This window comes from Amphiprion ocellaris, chromosome 14, assembly GCF_022539595.1.
Source record: "Amphiprion ocellaris isolate individual 3 ecotype Okinawa chromosome 14, ASM2253959v1, whole genome shotgun sequence".
NCBI classification, from domain to species: Eukaryota; Metazoa; Chordata; class Actinopteri; family Pomacentridae; genus Amphiprion; species Amphiprion ocellaris.
In genome coordinates, this window is record NC_072779.1 from 2,498,571 (window position 1) to 2,524,625 (window position 26,055).

The 26,055-nt window shown below is 38.7% G+C and overlaps 1 protein-coding gene across 2 annotated transcripts; it reads left to right on the plus strand.

Annotated features, from left to right (window-relative positions):
* The first annotated feature begins 1,508 nt into the window (after positions 1 to 1,508).
* ap2b1 (adaptor related protein complex 2 subunit beta 1) lies at positions 1,509 to 24,228 on the plus strand. Of its 2 annotated transcripts, XM_055017326.1 has the most exons (22): positions 1,509 to 1,657; positions 4,216 to 4,270; positions 4,397 to 4,502; positions 5,434 to 5,569; positions 5,872 to 6,117; positions 7,606 to 7,796; positions 7,974 to 8,195; positions 8,494 to 8,614; positions 8,991 to 9,086; positions 9,978 to 10,093; positions 10,262 to 10,427; positions 11,081 to 11,179; positions 11,439 to 11,698; positions 12,791 to 12,983; positions 14,871 to 14,912; positions 17,396 to 17,548; positions 18,734 to 18,879; positions 18,997 to 19,126; positions 19,437 to 19,521; positions 19,945 to 20,031; positions 21,000 to 21,154; positions 22,005 to 24,228. In XM_055017326.1, exons 2-22 carry the CDS (start codon positions 4,234 to 4,236, stop codon positions 22,077 to 22,079), a joined length of 2,862 nt encoding a protein of 953 aa, XP_054873301.1. In that variant the 5' UTR covers positions 1,509 to 1,657; positions 4,216 to 4,233; the 3' UTR covers positions 22,080 to 24,228. The 2 variants fall into 2 exon arrangements, with proteins under 2 accessions (XP_054873301.1, XP_054873302.1); XM_055017327.1 differs by lacking the exon at positions 14,871 to 14,912.
* The last annotated feature ends 1,827 nt before the right edge of the window (positions 24,229 to 26,055 follow it).

Below are 26,055 nucleotides of genomic sequence, written 5' to 3' on the forward strand. Positions count from 1 at the left end.
CCACAGGACAGGTGTCGTGCCAAAGTAGTTACCGATAGAAAGTGTATCCCCTGCCACGGGAGCGCGCATGCATTCGGAAGGGTGGAGCTATAATTCTGTGTTTAGATATCAGCGTAGTTTATGAATAAAACAAAATGTGGATTGTTTCGATCATGCTTTGACTGTCAAACATGTTTGGTAATTTAGCACATGACATTTTAACCTAAATAAATGCTTTTGCTATACATCGTGTGTTGCCTAATTAATAATATTGATAGCGCTGCCTAATAATGTCTTTTCCTTCTCCTTTTTGTAATGAAGTGTAAGCGATCACCCTGCTGACTAAACGTAGGTTCAGTACTCTCTGGGTGGATACTAGATTCAAACGCGCTGTAATTCAACCTTTAGATCAATCTGTCCAACCTCTGATACAGTAAAATCAACACCACTGTGAGCATTTTAACACACCGCATTTACTGCAGCACTGCCAGCAATAGTTGTTGCTGTAACTCACTTTCCACAGGGTATCTTGTCTTCAGATATTGGCGGTTTTTTTTTTTTTTTAAGTCCCCCTCTGTTGATCATCAGAACTTCATAGCATTTATTCAGAAATTCTCAGACAAATGACGATACAGGAGGATCGACGAGAACATGTTATGTGGTGGAGACACATAATTGCAGCCTGATTGTCTGCGCCTGCCAGAAAATGTACCCCCCCCCGCTGTAATGAAAAGTCCAGTGAATGAGGCTGAAATAATTTATACCCCTCTATAACTTTAGCTGTGATTAATGAAATTAGTCCTAATTCACAGGTGTTGCTAAGCATGATCACAAATGTCTGCAGAATAAAACACGTGATGTTAGTACATCACCTGAGGAATATAGAGGGGGGTATATTTTCTGGCAGGCGCAGACAATCAGGCTGCAATTATGTGTCTCCACCTCATAACATGTTCTCGTCGATCCTCCTGTATCGTCATTTGTCTGAGAATTTCTGAATAAATGCTATGAAGTTCTGATAATCAACAGAGGGGGGATTTAAAAAAAAAACAAAACAAAAAACCCCCCCGCCAATATCTGAAGACAAGATACCCTGTGGAAAGTGAGCTACAGCAACAACTATTGCTGGCAGTGCTGCAGTAAATGCAGTGTGTTAAAATGCTCACAGTGGTGTTGATTTTACTGTATCAGAGGTTGGACAGATTGATCTAAAGGTTGAATTACAGCGCGTTTGAATCTAGTATCCACCCAAAGAGTATTGGGCCTACGTTTAGTCAGCAGGGTGATCGCGTACACTTCATTACAAAAAGGAGAAGGAAAAGACATTATTAGGCAGCGCTATCAATATTATTAATTAGGCAACACACGATGTATAGCAAAAGCATTTATTTAGGTTAAAATGTCATGTGCTAAATTACCAAACATGTTTGACAGTCAAAGCATGATCGAAACAATCCACATTTTGTTTTATTCATAAACTACGCTGATATCTAAACACAGAATTATAGCTCCACCCTTCCGAATGCATGCGCGCTCCCGCGGCAGGGGATACACTTTCTATCGGGGTAGCTACTTTGGCACGACACCGGTTCTCCATCTTCCTCCGAACAGGCGAAGGGCCAACCTGCGTCTTAACCCACTGGAATATTTTCCCACGGACAAACACTGACCAAACCAGGTATCTGACGCATGTTACACTTCAGAATGTCTCTAACATTATAGTTGTTTTAGTGTGACGTGATGTTGACCGGTTACCGGGCAGCTCATCGTCTAGCTACGGTTAGATAGCTCCTGGAAACTGGGCCGCTGCTCACTTTTCTGCTTTCAGGTCAGATTTAACAAAACGGCAAAATGAAAACATATCTTACAAGACTGAAAACAGCGTGCTGGTGCTACAAACCCCGCAGATAGTTGTGGTTATGGGATTTTTAGCTGCTGTGTTGCTGGAGGCAGCTGATGCAGTTAGCATGTAGCTAACGTTAGCTGTGGCTCCAGTCAATAGAAGCTAACTGGATGTTGAAGAGAGGTCAGACGTTGTCACGACCATTAATACGCTGTTTTTAATGTCACGACTTCTCTATGGTTAGTTATAATAACAACTGAGTTCATTAAATTGCAAAACAGCTGCTTTATTAAACACTGCAGATGTTTAATTTGGTAAAGATGTAACGTTAGCTTAAATAAAAAGGCATTGATCTGTTTGTATAAACTAGCTAGCTGCGGAAATAAAATTGAAACATGACTAAATATAGTTTATCATGCAGTTAAGGAAGGCAGTGATAGCCAGGTTAAATGTTCAATATTGAACCCTGTTGTATCAGAACAAATATTACCGAAACGCTACTGCCTTTTAGAACTGCAACGATTAATTGATCAGCTGGCAACTATTAAATTAATCGCCATCTGCTTCCACAATCGACCAAATTTCAAAATGATCATATTCCAGTTTCTTAAATGTGAGTATATCATATTTTTTTTACTCTTTTATTAGCGTGAACTCAATATGTTTGGGTTGTGAACAACACAAGTCACTCATCATTTCCTGACATTTTATTGACCAAACAACTAGTTGATTAATCAATATAATAAACAACAATAATAACAAGATATTTCGTTTTTGCCGTTTTGATTTTGTCTTGCTTTTTTCATTTTGTTTCTTGTTTTTGTCATTCTGTGTCTTGTTTTCGGCATTTTATGTCTCATTTTTGTTGTTTTGTGTCTCATTTTTGACATTTTATGTCTCGGGTTGTCGGTTTGTGTCTTGTTTTTGTCGTTTTGTTGCTTGTTTTTCTCATTTTCTGTCTCGTTTTTCTCATTTGTTTCTGGTTTTTGCCATTTGGTGTCTCGTGTTTGTCATTTTGTGTCTCGGTTTGTAAGTTTGTGTCTCGTTTTTGTTGTTTTGTTTCTTTTTTGTCATTTCCTGTCTTGTTTCTCATTTTGTTTCTTGTTTTTGTCGTTTTGTTTAATGTTTTTGTTTTGTTTCTTGTCATTTTGTGTCTTGTTTTTGTTGTTTTGTGTACCGTTTTTGTGATTTTGTGCCTCAGTTTGTCATTTTGTGTTTTGTTATTATTGTTTTGTTCCTGGTTTTTGTCATTTTGTGTTTAATTTTTGTAATTTTGTGTCTCGTTTTTGTTGTTTAGTTTCTTTTTTTGCCTCATTTTGGCTCTTTTGTGTCTCATTTTTGTAGTTTTCTGTCTTGTTTTCTTGTTTTGTTGTTGTCTTGTCTCCACATACTGGAGATATTTTACTATTTCCATATATGCATAGGATTCATGTCTTCCTAAGACAAATGCAAAAGATTTGAAATCATACTTCTTTTATGGGGAAGTTTGTGTCTCATGCCCTTCCCATCAGAAAAAAATGACAGTCAATCATTCTGGATTTTGTCGAACCATTTTAATGAATTTTTGGTCACCAACAAGGCAAACGGTGGCTCCACAGAATTGATTTCTCACTTGTTTGGCATCTGCCATAGAGAGAACATAAGACTTCTTCTACACAGCTACCTACCAAGCTCTAGTTGGCTTCTAAATTATGAAAAACAACCTCAAATCGTTATTTCTTCTTCACCAAACTTCCAAACCTGGATTGGTCTGCTACACTCCCAGATAGTGAAGCCTGATTCATCTCCCTGGGAAACATGCTTCTAGTCCTCCTCAGTCCAACGTTGGTCTGCTTTATGTCACCCCAGGAGACATTTGGCAAACAACAGTGCTGGCATTACGTCCCAGTTCAGTTTGGAAGGATTTCAGATGATATGGTGATCCCGTTCTGCGAGCTCTTGTGGCTTGCTGCTTCATGTGAACACCTGCTGTTGCTTCCAGACAACTGTGTGTCACACTAACAACATTTACAGCTACGTGGGACAAACCGAGCAAAGCAGAAATCTGACAAACTAATGCTGACTTTTAGGAAATACGGCATCCTGTAGCAGTTAATGAAAGGTGGAAAGAGGTGTTCCACATCCTTTTAGTGTAGCATACTCCGCATTTATGAAGCAGTTAGAAAATTAAAAACATCAGGGTGGCATCTGCGTGTTTTAGCGTTTATATCATTTTTAGATCTATAGAATAAGTAAAGATGTAAACAGAACCTCATTGAACTTCTCTGTGGTTTGATCACTACCATGGCACAGAGTCACATGGCAGATCTGGGAGGAAGGAGGGAGTTAAAAGTAAAGAAATGAGCAGTATGTAGAAGGCTGATGGTATAATTCTGTGCATTTCTTTCGAACAGACTCAAAGGACCACAAACATGACGGACTCCAAATATTTCACGACAAACAAAAAAGGTGAGCGTCTGACTAAATTTCTTCCATTCAGGTGGTTTAAGGTGGACTATATGATCTTATTTCTCACAGAGTATCAGTAGGTTTAAACTGTTCTGACGTCAACTCTGGCTGTGATTCATCTGTCAGGGGAGATCTTTGAACTGAAGGCCGAGCTGAACAATGAGAAGAAGGAGAAGAGAAAAGAGGCAGTGAAGAAGGTCATCGCTGCCATGACTGTTGGCAAAGATGTCAGGTATAGTAGAAGATTTAGGCTTGATGTGAAGTAGTTGGTTCTGTAATTTAATCAACAACTGTGGTATGTTCAGCATAGTGACATGAGGCAGCATTTGTAGTTATGTTGTGTTTACCACATGTCATTTACAGGAAGGCAATGGTGGTGTTATTGGCACTAAGAAACAATTGGATGTCCTTTAAAAATAAATCTTGTACCTGACTTAGTTCAGCAGGTGGAGGGCTGATAGATCTACTGCAGCTCCTGCTTTAGTCTGCATTATGTACCGGTAGTCATTGTTACTAAATCTGCTTTTATTTCCACTCTTCTCCACCTGCTTTTCCATTGTGTTCTTGGAACAGTGAAGGTGGCTCAAGCAGTGATTAAGTTAAAGTTCCTGTATTGATCGGTAGCAGCTTTCTGTACTATCAGTTGTTATTGGTCAAGAAAATGAGTGTGTATGGTGGAAACACAGGTGAATTGATTAGGGGTGGGAATCTATCTATCTGTCTATCTGTCTATCTATCTATCTCTCTCTCTCTCTCACGATTCGATTATAGAACGATTATTGATGCACTTTTTCACAACACACATTTTTTTGTGTCTGACTGAATAAGTATTCATCACTTGCGATTTTTATTTATTTTTTTTTTTAAATTTTATTACACTAATGGAAATGCATGCAAATTGGAAAGTTACAAAATTTGTGCACCTCAGCACATCTGGCTAGTAGCCTCAGAGAGCAGGCATCAAATTGGGAAACTGATTAGTAAAGTTGAAAAAAAAAGTGGGTTCTCATCAGGAGGTTGAACTATTCACCCCTTTTAGACAGTCAGAACATCACCTCTGAGAGAACGTGTAAAGGGCTTTGCTTTGTTAGTGTAGGATGAAAGAATTAGCATTACGGCCTCATACTGTAAACTCTGACCATGTCCTGTTGCTCTTCTATCAGTTCTTTATTTCCAGATGTGGTCAACTGCATGCAGACTGACAACCTTGAACTGAAGAAGTTGGTCTACCTCTACCTGATGAACTACGCCAAGAGCCAGCCCGACATGGCCATAATGGCTGTCAACAGCTTCGTCAAGGTAATTTGTTGTTTTAACTGCATCTTAAGCTGTAGCGACACTCATCTACAGTAAGGCAGATAAATCTATACATACTTTTTTCCCCTTACGTGTGCTCACATGAGAAAAGATGGACTGTAAAAGTGAGCTGAAAGTGTTTCTACATGGGCTTCCCACAGGTCAGAGGAGGTTACGATTATCCTGCAGTTTGGAGACATAGTTTGCTGATAAGTCAGGACTTTCAAAGCCTTACAAAGTGAACATTTTTTTACTTTTTGAGTGTAAACTCACTCTAATGAAACCTTTCCTCCCCTGCCTTCCAGGACTGCGAGGACCCCAACCCTCTGATCCGGGCTTTGGCTGTACGGACCATGGGCTGCATCCGGGTGGACAAGATCACGGAGTACCTGTGTGAGCCGCTGAGGAAGTGCCTGAAGGATGAGGACCCGTACGTGAGGAAGACAGCGGCCGTTTGTGTGGCTAAACTTCATGACATCAACGCCCAGATGGTGGAGGACCAGGGCTTCCTGGACTCCCTGAGAGACCTCATTGCTGACTCCAACCCCATGGTGGGTATCAGTTAATTTCATCTTCAGTCTGTTTTTGATTTCATGACAAGAAAATCCGTATTGCAGAAGAGATACTCTAATAGTTGCAGGGAGTTCTTCCTGGATAAATTCTGGATTAAGTGAAGCTTGCGTGCATTTTGATATCATCTGTTTTCCACAGAGGAAAATGCTAGATTTATGTTTCACCCTTTGGTTTTGCTACTCTGTAGCTGTGGTAATTGTGTTAAAGCAAGTGGATTTTCCAGTCTTGATCCAAAGATCAGGATTGGTCCTGATGAAGGCAGTTTTTAACTAATCGTTATTGGTGCTTACCTAAACCTGATCTTTTGTTTTTGTCCACAGTCACACAGGTTATAATATATGCTGATGTTGCTGTATTAAGCTTCTGATGTGGGCGCTGAGGGTGGATGGTATGTATCTCACTGGGATCTAGGAATTCTGTCCTAGTTGATCCTCAACTTGATGTAACACAAGTTCACTGGCTGGATGTCATTATGTCTCACTGAGGAGTTTGTTGTTGTGCCCCTTAGGGCTGGACCCGAATATCTGAATCATTGTGGTGATGTCCCAGTATTAATTTTGAGATCCTAATACTCGGAACCCCCCTGCTGCCGCCGCTGCTGCAACCAAGTAGCTGCTTTACTGTCATGTAGCATTGGTATTTCTCAGTCTTGTGGTCAGCGTTACTTTTGATTGGCCAGATGGTTGGCTGTATCACGTGGACCTACCAACTCTGACGTCATGCTTCACTTCACCCGTGTTTGTACACAGAAGACAAGATGCTGAAGACAGATCCATGCTAATGCTGTCGGACTCTGATGATGAACACCCTGAGAGCAAGACCAAAGTGCCAAGCCAGAGATGGAAGTATTTGGCAGACTCTGCTAGAGTCCAGTGTGGCCCACTTGGATGGTGGAAACTAAACTGAGACCGATAGCCTAAACTGGCTTAAGCAGCCAAATGCTGCCTGTGCGTTCCGGCCACTTCCACCCTGTCGGAGCGCATTTTCTCAAAGGCTGGCTACATGGTGAACAAAAGCAGGAGTTCACTTTTGCCCTCAAAATGTTGATATGCTCATCTTAGTGGCACATAACATGAAGAGAGTGTAGGTAGGCTACTGAAATGTCCATTCTTGTAGCCAAGCCGAATATTCAGATATTCATCATTAATTGGGCCCGAATATCCGGAGCCCAGAAATTGCTATTCAGACCAGCCCTAGTGGTCCTTTACTGACTAAACCCCACAGTGCTCTCTCCTTGACAGAAAAATTGTCCGCTTCCTCTTGCTACTATGGTATTAAACTCTAACTGTGAGAAAATGGTATCAGCTATCGCCACATACCAAATAATAGATTGGATGAGAAGCAAAGAAAACTGGTCTGAGACATCCCTATTGTTGACTGCTGTTGGAATGTCTTGTGGATTATAGTGATAACCTCCTTGGAGCCTTAAAGATGTGTTGAGTAACAGCCCTGCCTCTGTCTTTCAGGTTGTGGCCAATGCAGTTGCTGCCCTGTCAGAGATCAGTGAGTCTCACCCCAACAGCAACCTGCTGGACCTCAATCCTCAGAACATCAACAAGCTGCTGACGGCCCTCAATGAGTGCACAGAGTGGGGGCAGATCTTCATCCTGGACTGTCTGTCCAACTACAACCCCAAGGATGAGCGTGAGGCTCAAAGGTAGCAATGACACCAAATTAAACAAAATGCTTTTGAATATATCTAGTTGGTTTGTGCTGCTTAGGAAGAGAGATTAAAACCCTGTAAACCCAACACTATCACTGCTTCATCCTCCTTTCAAATTACAGCACTCGCACCTGATTCAGACTCTCACCTCTCTCTGCTTCCCTCTCAAAGCATCTGTGAGCGTGTCACTCCTCGACTGTCTCACGCCAACTCAGCGGTGGTTCTGTCAGCTGTCAAGGTGCTGATGAAGTTCTTGGAGCTGCTGCCCAAAGACTCGGACTACTACAACACACTGCTGAAGAAGTTATCCCCCCCACTGGTCACCCTGCTGTCTGGAGAGCCAGAGGTCCAGTATGTGGCTCTGAGGAACATCAACCTCATTGTCCAGAAGAGGTGTGTGATCACAGATGGCTGAAGATGAGCTGTGTTTTTACATTCATTGGATTTCACATCGCAAATATGTTCTTAGTGGAACTGGATTTAGCAGTTTAAGCACTAGAAACTACTTTTCATACAACACTTAGTCATATCCGTACTGTAAGAGCTGGAAGTCGCACATTTTAAAAGATCTTATTTTCACACCAACATTTTTTTTTAAAACTATCAATATTCTACAGGATCGCTCCTGATTCCTCTGTGACTTGTTTAATGTGGGTCCAGTTCTACAGTCTAATGTGCTGATTGTGTGCAGGCCTGAGATCCTGAAGCAGGAGATCAAGGTGTTCTTCGTCAAGTACAACGACCCGATCTACGTGAAACTGGAGAAACTGGACATCATGATCCGCTTGGCGTCTCAAGCCAACATCGCCCAGGTACAGAATGTGAACACTTACTACTTACTGATAGGAAACAATTTTTTAAAAAATCTGTTTGTGCCCAGATAGCTCAACTGGTGAAGTGGACGACCCATGAACAGGGGCTATAGTCCCTGATGCAGCGGTCTGGGTTCAATTCCAGCCCTTTGCTGCAGGTCTTCCCCACATTCTTCTACGCACTTTCCTGTCTGCTTCTCAACTTAACCTGTCCAATAAAGCCAAAAACAGCCAAACAAATAACTTCTGTAAAAATCTATATGTTACTGTTTACCATTATGCCCTAAAACACCAAGTCAAGTTCAGAGATTACATTTTAATATCCAAATAATGTCGTTGATACACTGAAAATCCATCTGAAATGTGTCCCTTGCAGGTTTTGGCTGAATTGAAGGAGTACGCCACAGAGGTAGATGTTGACTTTGTGCGTAAAGCTGTACGAGCCATCGGACGCTGTGCCATCAAAGTGGAGGTAAGAAATGCCGTCGCTTTTTCTTATTCACTTCAGTCTCATCACTACAGTGTTGTGTTGGTGGAAATGTCATAACGCAGGAGCAGAGCAGACTGATGCTAACTTTATGAGGACCTTCTTGTGTCCATGTAGTCTGTATTATTAAACAAATTTTCACTGAAAGAAATCAAATCAGTTTGGGGCAAATTGTTTGTGAAAAAGGTAAAAAGATTTGTTTGTGACTTTTGTATATTTTAATATCTTATTAGAGCTTAAACTATTCCTCGAGTTATTCGAGTAGTTTGATTACTAAAATTCCTCGAGGCGAAATTCTCTGAATCGATTCTTTGTTTAATCCACTACATCCTAGACCCCAGGTCACTAACTGATGGACCCAGACTTCATCCTATACGGACCCGGACCTATGATCAATGAACTATAAGAGGGCTTTAAATCTGACGGGAAGTTTCTATTTAACCGGCACAGCTTTTCTAATGTTCACCGCATTTATCAGATCAGAGGCTGAACTATGAAGGCAGTTTGACATAGTCAGGTTTTCTTTGTGTGAGTCAGCTCAACGAACACTAAAGCTGCAGCCATATATCTTGTGCTGTGTCCATGTAATCTGTATTATTAAACAAATTTTCATTGAAAGAAATAGAATCCATTTGGGGTGAATTGTTGGTGCAAAAGAAAAAAAAAGGTTTGTTTGTGACTTTTGTATATTTTAGTATCTTATACTCAGGAGATGCTTCATTTGTCCACATAGACGCTTCTGGTGAAAACTGTTTATCACTTTTCTCAGGTCCTGGTTGACACTGCTGGTGTTTGCCATTTGAAATTATGCTGCACTAGACTTTCTGTGACTCTTTTCTCCAACTAATGGTGACAGTGAACACTGTTCCTCTCCAGCAATCAGCTGAGCGCTGCGTCAGCACTCTGCTGGACCTGATCCAGACCAAGGTCAACTACGTGGTTCAGGAGGCTATCGTGGTCATCAGGGACATCTTCCGCAAATACCCCAACAAGTACGTTTTCTCCGACTCCTGAGAAGGGATCAGCAATTAACAAATTACTAATCAGCTTTGACGTAAACATTTTTAGTTGCTGTCCATCCAGGATTGTTTATCTTGCATGTGTACGGTAGTTACATGCTGGATAAGAAGTTAACCTTTCAATGACCTGCTGTTCTTCAGGTATGAAAGCATCATCGCCACACTGTGTGAGAATCTGGACTCTCTGGATGAGCCTGATGCTCGAGCTGCCATGATCTGGATCGTTGGCGAGTACGCTGAGAGGATCGACAATGCCGACGAGCTGCTGGAGAGCTTCCTCGAGGGCTTCCATGATGAGAGCACTCAGGTGGGTTCATCAAAAACAGCGAAAGTCAGATTTACACCGGCAAATAACTGAGGCGCACGTAATCATGTAAATACAGAATCTAAATCAGTTACTGACATTAGATTAAACAAATATACAAATATGGAGAGAAAGGAAGCGTTATGCATTTAACTTTGTAGTACCGATGTATTTTCTTACACAAAAATGAAATAAAATATTGGAAAAAAATTTAAGCCCAGTTGAGTTTGGACAGTTTAACCAACTCAGTAATTTTCCTCCAGGTAGAGAGTTTTATTTAGCCCTCTTTATTGCAGGCAGCTTGTGGGCATTTTTTGCTCCCATTTTTACTCACTGTGGGCTCATTTTCATTGCAATATAAAGTACTACACAACACAAGCATGGCTAAGAAGCAGAGAGAGCTCAAATAGTTATATGTGCAGCATAACAAAGTTTTAATGCCATGATTATAAAAACATTACAATGAAAGTTGGAGTTTCTTTCAAGAATTCAGAAAAATAGAATCAGAATGCCCGACCTCCTTAGAGCCTGTGACTTTTCCAGGAGAGTCCACCAAGACATTTCTTGAGTTCCCATGAAAGAACATGGGTCATTTTTTGGAAAGCAGTGCACTCTGAAAATAACCACGTTATGACTGTATGTGCTTTGATCTGCAGGTCCAGCTCACTCTGTTGACTGCCATTGTTAAGCTGTTCCTGAAGAAGCCGTCAGAGACTCAGGAGTTGGTGCAGCAGGTCCTCAGTCTGGCCACTCAGGTGAGTGTTGTCTTTTACTCCGAAGAACATTAGTTTGATGAGATTTTTACTTACTGTTGGTTACTACTGCTGTCAAACCATGACAATAGTTTAATGTTTTTTTTTCTCAGTTCATACAAGAAGCCTAGAGAAACACGTCTTTCTTCAACATGTGAAAGGGATTTTTCCCCCCGTGTCCAAATATTGTCCTCAAGCTCTGATTCCTCCACTGAATTAACAGTTTACAGCTCATGTGTTGACCTCTTCTGTTCCCTTGCAGGACTCTGACAACCCTGACCTGCGTGATAGAGGCTACATCTACTGGCGCCTGCTGTCCACCGACCCTGTGACTGCCAAGGAGGTGGTGTTGTCGGAAAAGCCCCTGATCTCCGAGGAGACGGACCTGATTGAACCCACCCTGCTGGACGAGCTCATCTGCCACATCGGCTCCCTGGCTTCTGTCTACCACAAACCTCCCAGCGCCTTCGTGGAGGGAAGCCACGGAATCCACCGGAAACACCTTCCTGTTCAACACAGCAGGTTCGACACAAATCCACGGTCATTACAACGTCAATACTGCACATTATTGCTTTGTTTCATCTCATTTTATTGCCAGAAAGCATTTCAACGTTTAGCATGCAGGCCGCATCATGGTGTAGAACTTTTACCAGTTGCGTGCACGTCTTCCTCCATTAAAACAGTCTGGCAGCCCAACAACGTAATGAATCCTTAAAAATGTTGACACTGACTTTGTTACGCCCAACCTAGGGGTTACTGAGTGTAACATGAAGTGCCATCCTGTCGAGGTCTCAAGCAGCACACACCACAGCTTTTCCCAATGAAATGAACAATTTATTTTCAATAAACAAAGGTTGTGTTAAACAAAACTAAAATTAAGGATGAGCTCTAGTCCAAATCAGTAAACAAAACCACACTAAGCTTTCAGAAAACAAGGCAAAACAAATGAAACGAAAAGTTGTTCTTCCTTTGATTACATGCAAATGAGTCATAGTGGTTCCAGCTTCGACTCTGTATTTAAGCTAAGAACCCATAAATCAATATTCTATCGTGTATTTATTGCTCCAGCAGCTGCCTTGAATAACAGGACATTGCACAACTGTGAAGATGTTGCCTCACTGATATTTATTAGGGAGAAAAGAGGATCCAGTGCTGCTTATGGACAGGAAGTTGTGGATGGGAGTTTTCAGTTTGTCAGTGAATGTCCACTGAAATCACTGTCTAGTGTTGTTTATAATGAGAAACTTGTACCTACTGCAAATAGATTTGAGAACAGAAAATCATAATTAGCAGCTTTCTGTTTATAAACCCAATCAATATGAAAACACTCTGGTACTTTGGTTTAGATGTGACTTTGACTTAAGCAGTTTAAAGACTCTGTAAGTTTGACTGTTTTTAAAGTTCTACACCTGAAGATCTTAAATATCAGAGACAGTTTTTGGTAATATTCATGCTTTAGTGTGTGTGTTTTTGCTTTGACAGTTACAGAGAGCATTCGTGTGACTTTTTGATCGCTACTTGAATTAGGATTTGGAACTGTAGTACCTCTCTGTTGACTTTGGGTTCTTTTTAAATACCTGTCCCTCACCAGTCTGCTGCTTCCTCCTCTGACAGCATCGACACAGGTGAGAGCCCAGTGAGCGGCGGACCAGCGGCTGCCATGGACCAGCCACATGTGATCCCCAGCCAGGGCGACCTGCTGGGAGACCTGCTGAACCTGGACCTGGGCCCTCCAGTTAACGTGCCCCAGGTCTCCTCCATGCAGATGGGTGCAGTGGACCTTCTGGGTGGAGGCCTGGACAGTTTGGTGAGCTGGAACGCACACATGCACACTTTTATTTACATACTTCAGAGTGGAAGCTCAACACGGCTAAACATCCAGTCAGCCTGAGTGCTTTCTGTCTTTGTAGCGATGAGACTGATTGTTCTGAACAGTAACCTGACCTTAGCCGTTAGAAAATAACAGCTGAGAGGACAGGATAGTCAGAAAAGTAGCAAATTATCGTCTTTTTGTTGAATTTAACCCTCTGAACCCAAAGTGGTTTTTGCCGTTTTTTTTCATCTGGACACATTTTCCCTCACTGTGGACTCATTTTTCACTATAATATGAAATCCTGCACCTCTATGGAAACAGCACAACCATGTCTATAAGCAGAGAGATCTCTAAAAAGTCTTGAAGTTATGAAAAATCCAATCAGTAAACTGAATTTTACAAAAATTACAAAAAATACAAAAACAAAACAAGTGCCCACAGTTTTTTTTTTTTTTTTTTTTACCATTATTGAACCAGGAAGTCCCATTGAGATTAGAGATCTTCTTTACAAGGGAGACCTGGTTCCTAGGTCTTACAAATACTGGATAAAACGGTGACTCTAAATGCTGTAGATATTTACTATTTAAAAGTGTAATTTGTTTTTGCACTGGTCTCCTGTCTGTGTTGTGTAAACACAGCCTTCAGTTTAGTCCAGTTCAGCCAATAAAGTCAATAAATTTTTATCTTCTGACTGTTGGGTCGCACCTGAGTCACTAATGGCTTCATGGTTGTGCTGAGGAGTGCAGAATACAGGGGGTCCTCGGTTTACGACGTCGTCAACCTACAGCGTTTCATCGTTACGTCAGAACTGGTTACGTGGAACTAGTTGATGAGCGGAATGGACGAATATGTCGACATGCGACGCTATCAGACGGCTTTGTTTCCATTCTCCGGTTGTACACCACCTTGAATTCTCTCATTAAAACAAACTATTTTGTGGCATTTTTAAAAAATGAGTTATGTAAAATAAACTGATTTTGGTAGAATATCAGGATTTTAAGCTTAGATTTGTTTAATTTTCCTGAGTGAACTTCATTTAACAGATGAGTTTCTCAAGGACTGTTGGAAAGTTACTATTTATTTTCAGATTTTACAGTTTCTTGCTCTGATATATTAGTGTAATTTTAGAGATTTTTTTTAAAAAGCCAACATGCCTTTCATGTTTTGGGGTTCAGAGTGTTAAATCTTTATAATGGATCAGCTGTTTGGCTTCCCTCAGATTATTTTATTCTGAACGTGCTGATTACGTGACGCTGCTTCATTGCTATCACAAGATGTTGTAGATCTGACTGGAGATGAAGGAGAAAAGATACGCAGTCATTTTTTAAAAATATAAAGCAGCATTTTTCTTGAAGGAAGTGATATGTGTTGAAATATTTCTGATCCTTACTATTGAATATCAGAACAGCAACTGACATTTTTAGCATGAAGAAAAAGCTCATTCAAGACTTTATAAGTTCCACGAGTAAAAAAATCGTGTTAGTTTTTTGTCATTTGTAAATATTTGTGTAATTTAAATGATTCAGTAACTGTTTTGTGCTTTTGCTGTATCTCGCTGCAACACATAAAAGACTCAAACTTCAAACGTCACTGAAATGTGTTAAAATAATGAATGACGGTGGTTCATTATAAACATCAACAGTATATTTCCTCTGCTTTACCGTCTCTCCAAGCTGCTGGAATATCTGGATTTCCTCATAATCTTCTCGCAGATTAATTTTTGAAGCCTAACATGCAGAGTTAAGATCCTCCCACACAGTGAGGGCTCCTCTTGATGGGCTGCGGTTGCTAAGAAAGTCTCTGTCTCTGTCTCTGTTTGTGTGTTCGGTCTGTCTGTGATGTTTGGATGCTGTCTTTGGGGGCCTCTCCTCTCTCCTGTAGCTGGGGGGAGACCTGGGCGGAGGTGTTGGGGGAAGTCCAGCAGTAAGTCAAGCCCTTCTGTTTGGCCATCTGCACGCTGCATGCCTCCTGACTTTAACCCACCACACTCTCAGATCTTCAAGTTTGAACCCGGATTCTCTGTTTCACATTCATGTATTTTCAGTTTGAAGACCACACAGATGTTTTGAGTTATTTTAGCCCATTTCCTGGAAGGGAAAAGCCGTCATTTTAACCTGCCCTCATTTTGGTTTGTATCGGTCAAACTAATTTCATGGTAAAACTGTGCAATAGATGACTGACACTTTTCTCTTTAACCCTCCTGTTGTCCTCATTTATGGGCACTAAAAGATATTCTTTCCTTGTCTGAAAAAAATCCAAAAATTCAGCAAAAAAATTCTCCAAATTTCTGAAAATTTGCAAAACCTTCTGGAAGAAAATTCCAATAATTACTTAAAAGTTTCCCTTAAAAGTTTTATTTTTAAAAATCCCCCAAATTTGGCAAGAAAATCCTTGTAAATATTTTTTAAAAATGAGCAAAAATCTTCCAAAAAAATCCTTTATGTCCTTTAAGAACATTCACAAAAAAAATCAACCAAAATCCAGTGAAATTCGCTGGTTTTTGGTTGTTTTTTTTGTGAATGCTCTTAAGAAACATTTTTAGCATTTCTTTTTTTTCCACCAATAAAATGTTCAACGATTTCCCAAAAATGTTGAAAATGTGGACATCAGAAGTTTCACTGTGAAAATATATTTTTTCCCACATTTTAAAATGTTCCATTTCCAAAACCTTCTGGAAGAAAATTCCAATAATTCCTTAAAAGTTTCCCTTTAAATTAAAAAAAAAAAAAAAAATCCCCCAAATTTGGCAGAAAATTCTTGTAAATATTTTCAAAAAAATGAGTAAAAATCTTCCAAAAAAATCCTAGAAATATCTAAAGTGATTATATATATTTATCAACAAAACTTCTAATATTTTCTTTAAGAACATTCACAAAAAAATAAATTTTTACATTTTTTTGTGAATGTTCTTAAGAAACATTTTTAACATTTCTTTTTTTTCCACCAAAAAATATTTAGAGATTTCCCAAAAATGTTGAAAATGTGAACATCAGAAGTTTCACTGTGAAAATATATATATTTTTTCCACATTTTCAAACTTCAAAACGGGTCAGTTTTGACCCACAGGACGACACGAGGGTGAACTCATCAAACACTCGTCTGTAAACGAGCTGAAAAGTCACTAGTTCCCTCTCTGGCTTCCAGTTTTATCTTTCTCAATATAACAGTGCAGCAATCCTATGAACTGGGTTTCTCTTTCAGCTTCCTGTTTTAATTATTTCAGCTCTGATGGTCTCCCACACTGCTGGTTTTTGCTTTTTAAGCTGTAAAGACAAGCTGTAAATGCCACTTTTCTGGTAAATTCTTCTCCAAAAAGTGTTTCTAAATTATTCCAAGGTAATAATGAGCCACAAGAATCATATTAAGGAGCTTCCAGTATCACTTTATGGATCCAGTAAAAGGACAAATAGTATGACTTTGTACACATAGTGGTGGAAAAAAGTTTTTGGACACCTTTAAAATTTAACACAATCTCAAATATTATCATGAAATATTTGTTGAAGAATATTTTTTGTCTTTCAAAAGGTGCATTAGACAGACACAAACAAATACAAATTATATTTTTTGGTTTATTGTTTACAAGAAAAACTACTCAAAATGTCTTATTTTTATGGAACCAATCAATTTTAAATTTTTTAAGTTTTTTTTTTTAAGGATTTATTTAGTTGTTATGGCTGTGATTGTACTAAAGACCTGAGAGTGATGCTTAACGCAGTATAAATGCAAATGTATGGAGAGTCCGAAAACTTTTTTCCACCTCTGTAGATTTGGCTTCATTCATTCATTTTGCCACAAAGTTTGTATTGTGGTTAAATTCTCCAGTTTTGTTGGATCCGCGTGGACAGTTACTGAGCATTTGTGGACACTTACATTAGACACTTTTACGTATTTTGTCTGGTTTTTAGGTCTCAAAATTAGCCAAAAACTGACATTCCACTACTGATTCTCTCAAAAATGGACTATATCTCAATCTATACAGCATAATCGACCATAGAGAGTCTACTACATCTTTATATATATATATATATATAGCTTATAATATAAAAGGTTAAATTGATAAGTCTGAACTTTTGCTACAAACTCTCTGAAGTATGGAATATATCTAAATTAATGGCTTCGTAGTTTATGGGCTAAAACACACAAAACTCTTTAAATTTACCTCACATTTGATTTTGGTCATTTCCTCTGGGCTCTTTAGCAAATCACAGTCTTGATACGGTTGAAATTGTGTTTTCCTCATAATACCTAAATCATTATTACTCATCTTTTCTTTTGGCATGACCTCTCTGTGTGACTCTCTTTGTAGGTTTGTAGCAAATTTATCAAGTTGCCTCCTGGAGTTTTGGTTATACTTAGATTGTGTGTGTTTGTTGTTTGCGTTTGTGTTTTTGTTGTGATTTCTTCAGGTGGGACAGAACTTCATCCCGTCGTCTGTCCCCAGTACTTTTGCTCCGTCTCCAACGCCTGCACCTCCGGCTGTGAGCAGCGGCCTCAACGACTTGTTTGAGCTTTCCACAGGCATGGCCATCACCACCGGAGGCTACGTGGCTGCCAAAGCCGTGAGTTCACGCAGCGCTCACACAACCTTTCTCACTGAAGTGCATTTAAACCTGTGTGCTATTCATATTTAGTACATTTAAAATTCTCCATACAATGTACATTTTTGTTCATATAGAAGACATATAGAATATCTGAATTTCTACCTATGAAGAATCTGTACAATATCAACAATTGTCATGTATATTTCTTCTTTTAATTTTCTGCCCAAGTGTCTATATTTTGTAACTGCAAATTTCCCCACTATGGGTTAAATAACAGTTTGTCTTCTCTTATGAGCGGGCTGTATTTTTGCACTATGTCAGTCTGAACACATGGATGAAGCAGCAGTTACAGCAAACATACTAATCAAGTCAGAGCTGAAGCTGCTTTTATAGAAAGGTGAGATTTTGTAAATTGAGTGTACAGCCATCCCTTGCCATATCGCGGTTCACTTTTCACAGATTTTTACCTATCTTGCGGTATATAGGTATTTTTATATATTTATAATGTAGCACGCTGCGTTGAATGACGCTGGAGAAAGGATATCTGCCTTTTATGCACTCCGCAACTGGCAGATGCTTTTATTTTGACACCCACAGGGAGCAGTATTGCAGAAAATGTGGCAGGAAGTGATCAAACACACTTCACACTCACGGTCCTGACAACATAACACTAAACCAAACTAACTAGGCTGACTAAACCACACAAACACAAACATTAATAACACTGTAACACTAACATAAACAACAATAACAACATTTAAACCCTCAACACACTGAACTCCCATGGTGCATTGCAGCACAACAGTTCAGTCATAGACCGGCTCTGCAATCGCTGCATTATTTTAATAATTTTTTCTAGTCTAAAAAATTTAAAACAATTTAAAAGAATATAAAAAATAATAATTAAAACATATTAAAAGAATATTTATTGAAATAAAATGTGCAGTGTACAGCGCAGGGCTCTGATTGGCTCTAGCATCAGCCTCCTCTGTGTCCTGCATAGCAGCATTCAGCATTTCTCCTCCGTTTCACACAGACATCTGATCACTGTGCATAATGTTACTCTGCGGTGTGGGGAAGGTTTATAAAGCCTTAAAATACATATAAATAATAAAATAAATATGGTCTCTACTTCGTGAGGGACGAGGGACCACTGTACATAATACTGCTTGCAGAATTGATCATATGGACGTGTTTTACCAGGTGTGGCTTCCTGCAGTGAAAGCTAAGGGGCTGGAGATCTCTGGAACCTTCTCTCGCCGTCAGGGCCACATGTACATGGACATGACCTTCACCAACAAAGCCCTGCAACACATGACTGACTTTGCCGTCCAGTTCAACAAGAACAGGTCAGTGACATGAAGGGAAAGTTCCCTCCAACTGCTTGTTCTTCTCCTTTAGTTTTAGCTCTGTGCACCTCAGGAGTCTGCAGCTGAGTGTTGACGTTTTGTTTGTTTGTCTTGTAGTTTTGGGATGATCCCCACCAGTCCGCTGCCCGTCCACACTCCACTGATGCCCAGTCAGAGCATCGAGGTGTCTTTGCCTATTAACACCATCGGACCAGTCATGAAGATGGACCCACTCAATAATCTGCAGGTACAGAAACACACTTTAAACAGCTTTGTGACATATTTAAAAGATGCACAGCAGCTGTGAAGCTAACTACCAAGCTGGACACGCAGAGAAAGCTTGGAGCTGATTTCTCCTATTTAGTGCAATTTTTAAAATCTCCTTAAAGAAGCAAAGCACCACAATGATTGGAAACACTGGTATAAATCATAACAAATATATAATTATTAACACTGGACAGTCATAAGTAAGAAAAGTTATTTTTAACTTATTCTTTTAACCTTTGTATTAGCACATGTGTACTTATCCATGTTCTGTTTTGTTTACTTGTGTACAGGTGGCTGTAAAGAACAACATCGACGTGTTTTACTTCAGCGTACTCATCCCTCTCAACATATTCTTTGTTGAAGATGGAAAAATGGGTACGAGTGTTACTCAGCTTTTTAAAAAATCACATCTGTCTTTACTCTGTCATTTAGACACCGTTACACAAACAGTGAAGCAGGAAATAAAGTTCTTATTAGTTCATCTAATTCTCATATTGGATGTGAATGGTTTATAAAATACACATCATAGTTTAAGACAAAAAACACCATATTGAGACTTCTTTGAACTGCTATAGATTATTAAATCCAACTGTTAAATTAATGCTTTGTTGTAAAGTTTAATTTGAATTCCTAATGTCAAAATTTAATTGAATCATTAAAAAATAAAAATCAGGATAGGGACACTTGAATATCTGTTGTACACGTGACTACACACACATGACAGAATACCAGACTGTCGACCATCCAGTAGTTTCTGTGTCTCCAGTGTTGATCAGTTTGTCGTTTTTCCTTCTTCAGAGCGACAGGTGTTCCTGGCTACCTGGAAAGACATCCCCAATGAGAACGAGCTGCAGTACCAGATAAAGGAGTGCCACCTAAATGCAGGTAGGAACATTTGTCACTAAGTTGTTTCACTAACAAATTAGAAAATCTCTCTTTTGGACATTATTTTTCTATTTCCACATTATCGGGGCCTGTTCTTCTGTATATATTTATAGAGAAACCCATTGAAGACGTGTGTTTTATTTTCTTATATGTCAAAAATGGCTTAGAAAATATCATTTTTCTTGAGGGAATACGATTTATGCATAAAAGAATGTTTGTTTGAATCAATTTACTCTTTGTGCAGATGATTCATAGCGTTTTTGAGGCTGTATGTCCAAAGTGTTCTTTGCCAGCTCATAAAGCTGTGTGATCGGCTGAAAACATCCAGCTGGATGTGTTTGAGAGCGTAGTGTTAGGTCTTCCAGTCTTATCATCGTTAGCTCTAAAATTTGATTCACGCATCCTGTTCATCTAATTTTAGCATTTGTTCAGTCTTAAAATGCCTCAACAGCCTGAGGATGTTAGTTCTGTGAATACAGTTTATGTGTGTTGGTGCAGCTCTTGACTAATAATGGACTAATTAATTGGCTGATATTTCTCCACCAAACATGACCTAGAATGAGGACTTTTTCCTACAGAACATGGCTACAGTTGTCTTTCTTATATCTTACACATATCTCTGTGTTTTCTCTCTCCACCCACATGCCGGTCTTTGGATTCTTCCTTCTCTTTTGTACCAAACAGCCTTTTCTACGGTTTCTTTCCTTTTAAAAGCTGCCAGTAATCGTGTGACTGTAGTCCTGACAGCACAGCTCGGCCCAGTGGTCAGCTTTACTGAAATCTAAGAGTTCATTACAATCCTGATAGAGCTGTTTAACCTTCTGCCAGTAGTCGACTTAGCTCATGTGTTCACTAGCGTTAGTACCTGTAGTGATTCCAGCCTCTTTGTCTTTGCTCAGTAATTAGATGGTAGCAGCAGCTGGTTTATTGACTATCTGAGGTAACATTCTGTTTTTCTGGTGTTGCAGACACGGTGTCAGGGAAGCTGCAGAACAACAACATCTACACCATTGCCAAAAGAAACGTAGAAGGCCAGGACATGCTGTACCAGTCGCTGAAGCTGACCAACGGGATCTGGATCCTGGCTGAGCTCCGCATTCAGCCCGGAAACCCCAACTACACGGTAGAGTCCTCAGCAGTTTCTTCTGATGTGTTCTTCTAGATAGAAACAGGCTGAAAACATTAGAAATAAGAAGTTTTTAACCCTCCTGTTGTCCTCATTTACCAAAAAATATTGTGTCCTTGTCTGAAAAAAAATTCAGCAAAAAAATTCCACAAATTTCTGAAAATTTGCAAAAACCTTCAGGAAGAAAATTCCAATAATTCCTCAAAAGTTTTATTTAAAAAAAAAAAAAAAAAAACAATTCCCCAAATTTGGCAAGAAAATCCTTGTAAATATTTTCAAAATATCTGTAAAAATCTTCCAAAAAAATCCTAAAAATATCTAAAGTGATTGCATATATATCAGTAAAACTTCTAATATTTTCTCTAAGAACATTCACAAAATTTTTTCACCCTTGTATATATTGTAAATAAAGCTGCTGTAACAATGTAAATTTCCCCTGGAGTGGGGAGAAATAAAGAACTTTATCTTATCTTAAAAAAATCAACCAAAATCCAGCAAAAATCGCTGGATTTTGGTAGATTTTTTTTGTGAATGTTCTTAAGAAACATTTTAACATTTCTTTTTTTTCACCAAAAAATGTTCAAAGATTTCCCAAAAATGTTGAAAATGTGGACATCACAGTGAAAATATTTTAACTGTGAAAATATCTTTTTTCCCTACATTTTCAAACTTTAAAAGGGCATCGCGATTCGTTTTTCATCTCAGCCGATTTGAATCGTCACACATTTGTATCGATTTTTAGCTCGTGATGCATGGTTCCATCTCAAGTATTTCCTCTGCTCGTTCTGAACTGCCTCTCTCAGAGCGACTGTTGGTGATTGAAGGTGTCTCTGTTGTCTTTCCACAGCTGTCTCTCAAGTGTCGGGCCCCTGAAGTGTCTCAGTACGTCTACCAGATGTACGACTCGGTTCTGAAGAACTGAGCCGCTCCGCTTCATCCTGACAACAAACTGCAGTGTTTTATCATTTCCTGTATCTGCAGCTAACTGCCAAAACAAGAGAACCCAAACAGCAAATGATGGCTTAAGAGTCTGGAGTAGTGGGCGATTTGACAGCTGATACTGAGGTATTATTAGAGATCAACACACTGTTGGTGTTCCCTTTATTTTGGCAGTTGAACGCATTATTGAATCCTGTACTTCAGCTCCCCGTTTAGATTTTTACCTCCCAGTGAAAACACGTTCGCCATTCCATCCTTAACTTAGTGTCTTAATGTTGTGAAGATGATGAAAATGTCCTGAGTGGAAAAAAATCCCCCCATTTTCCATGAAGCCATTGTTTTTTATTACTTTGTACAGCGTGTCGCTCACACTTCTTTCAGTTTATTTTTGATACTCGTTTTGCTTTAGTTTTGCTTTCAGAATGATTCCAGTGTTGATTTGCTCTGTTTGCCATTAATGTGTTTGAAGATTCAAACCCAGAAGCTTTTGACATCTTTTTCCTGCCGTGACTTAAACACGACTTCTTTCATGTTTACTAGAAAGCAGCTTTTAGCTACTAACGCCTCCAGTGGGAACCAATGATTGAAAAACTGTGAAGTGAAATTTCAAAAAGTTGCGATGAGTAACTGGATCTTAACTCCTAAATCATAGTGTTTAACTGTGAGTTTCCACTGCCGTTTATAGTGGAGGTGGTAAAATCCTTTTCCAGCCTTCAGCACATTCTGGCTTTATTAGCATTCCACCTTTTCCTACTCAGCTAGTTGTGAACATCTTTAGAGTAATTTGGCTTTTTTTCCTGAATATTAAATCGTTTAAATGTTGCAAAATGTAAATGCAAAAAGAAAACTAAATTTTGGAACAGCCTAATTGATACAGGATTTTTGTGGCTGAATTTATCTCCTGATATTCGTAATCGACACGTTTTGCTAATATTAAATTGATAAAGTTAAAGGATGGCATCACTGTTAACCTTCCAGCGATGTATTTCACACGATACCGTTTGACTCCGCATCACCGTCTGTTAAACTGTGATACGTTCTCTGCTACATGCGCTGCAGACGGAACGCACTCTGCTGGACAAACTAAGCAATGACATCATTTTTCAATTGTAAACTCTCAATTATGTTCAATAAAGGGGAAGGTTTTATGTCAACACATATTATACAACACATAATGATAAAAAAACTGATACATATAAACAATTTTATATCAATCAGGCTCTAAAAATTTGCCAACTTTACGAAGTTATCTTCAGAAATGTTGAAAATATTCAGTATAGTGAGGTGTCTAAGTGGCCAAAAATCCCCAATATTTCCACCTCCAACCACTAGAGAAACCACTGCAGCTGTTTATAATGTGTTAAAACACCAGTGCCACTCCATGTTAAGAATATTTGCCAATTTGTTTTGCCCTGTTTACACGGCTTCATTCCCCTCTATATCATTCCTTTATTCTGCATTGACCTCTGCCTGTTTCCTTTTGACTGCTCCACTTCTTTGTGCTTTAATGTTTCCACTGTTTCTCTCAAAGAAAACCAGTGTTTTTTTCTTTTTCATGCCAGTCTAAACTTGTGGCAACTCGGCCAAACTGAACCCACAGGACCAAGCATTCAGAGTAAATGTCTGTTTTTAACACTCTAGTGTCATTCTAGCCTAGTGTTGGCATTGTGTGTCCGCTATATGAACGCCCTCAGGCCCAGAGTTGTAGTGTAGTCCAGTGATGGTGTCGTTTGTGTAGCTAATTAAAGGTTTTCTTGTTACTCTGGAAATGAAACGAAGCGTCGCCCCCTCCTTATTCGACCAGCAGAAACGGCTTCTTCCATGTATCAGTTAAACGATAACATAAATATGTTTATGCGCCTGCATGACCTCGCTGTCATTTTATCCCTTTTCATTTCAGCTCGAGTTAAAGCTTCTCTCCTCCACATCTCTGTCGTAGATTTGTTTTTAACGCAGCATCGTCACCAATAGAAATATATCTAAAGTTGTTGCCACCAGGACAGAACGTATGACCAGATCCATCATAGCAGCTTATGAAATTGAATATTTCCAGCGTCGTTGATGTAACCCTGTTGTAAATGATTTGTTATTGTCACAGTACCACATCAAATATCAATAAATTGTCAAACTCATTGTGCAGCGTTGTCTGTGTGTTCTCTAGACCGGTATAAACACAGCAGAGCAGATTTTAGAGACACTGGTGGATGATAAGAAAAAAGGACAAATTCATATGTGTCTTCATTTCTAAACAACACAAGCACCTCAACAGGAGTCTAGCATAAAGCAAGAGTGTCCTGTCTTTTTAATTTATATTATACTTATTACTATGAAAATTATGCATGTAACGTAATCTAGAAATTAAGTTTATACATATATATACAACAAGCTGCTAGTAGTCGTCTATTATTTGTGACTGTTACAGTCATGGGCATCAGTTTCATTTGAAAACTGGGAGGAAATGTTGAGTAAGGAGCTTGTCATTCTCCAGGAAACTTTGAGCATTAAACACTTTCACTACTTTATTCTGGTGAATATTTATGCACCAATTTCTCTGCATTGGTTTATGGTGGAAACATTTTTATGGGAAGGAAAACACAAAATTCAGACACAAGTAGGAACAGATTCAAGATTCAAGACCTTTATTTATCACAAACATAATTATACATGGGCAGTGAAATGTATTGTGCACCTGTTCCAGACTGAAACAATAAGAACAAAAATGAATATGAAATATGAAATATGAAATATATATAGATATAGATAGATAGATATAGATATAGATATAGATATAGATATAGATATAGATATATATATATAGATAGATAGATAGATAGATAGATAGATATAGATATAGATATAGATATATAGATATATAGATATAGATATAGATATAGATATATATAGATAGATAGATAGATAGATAGATAGATAGATAGATAGATAGATAGATGACAGATACTAGCAAAATATATAAATCAAAGTGAAATTGTGCAAATTTATATATCAAGGTGAAGTGTAAACAGTATGGTGGATTGGATTTGCAGGTTGAGTGTTTATTGAGTCCATTGTTTCAGGTTCAGCAGGAGCATAGCCTGTGGGAAGAAGCTCCTCCTCATCCTCTCTGTGTTTGTCTTCAGGAAATAGAATATACTGAAAGAAAGGCTCTCAGACTATCCATATTGCATCTGTATATTTATTCTTATGTAGATAAAAAAAGTCATTTAATATCATAATTCCTGCAGTGAAAGATTCATTATTCAAGACTTTTATTTGTCACAAACAGTTATACAGCATACAACATGCAGTGAAATGTATTGAGCCCATGTTCCAGACCGAAACAATAAGAGTAAGCATAAAGAATTAAAACACACAGATAGATAGATAGATAGATAGATAGATAGATAGATAGATAGATAGATAGATAGATAGATAGATAGATAGATAGATAGATAGATAGATAGATAGATAGATAGATAGATAGATAGATAGATAGAAATGAGAAATAAGCATACAATAAGCAGACAAATTCATGTTTTCCATGAAACTTTCCAGCTAGAATAGTCATTTACCACATTAACAATGTCTACACTGGATTTATCATTCGTTTGCTGTTATCTTCATTGAAAAAAAATGCTTTTCTTTCAAAAAAAGGACATATATATATATATATTATATATATATATATATATATATATATTATATATATATATATATATATATATATATATAGAGAGAGAGAGAGAGAGAGAGAGAGAGAGAGAGAGAGAGAGAGAGAGAGAGAGAGAGGGAGAGAGAGAATATTTGCATAGGGGAAAATTCTCTAGTCCTTTCTTGCCTAATATTTTTCGGCTACATGTAGAAATAATTTCTTTTTTATATTTTATTTTTAATAACATAAAAACATGCTTATTGTGTCATATTTTCAGCATTTATAATGCTAAAGTTTCCTCCTCCAGCTG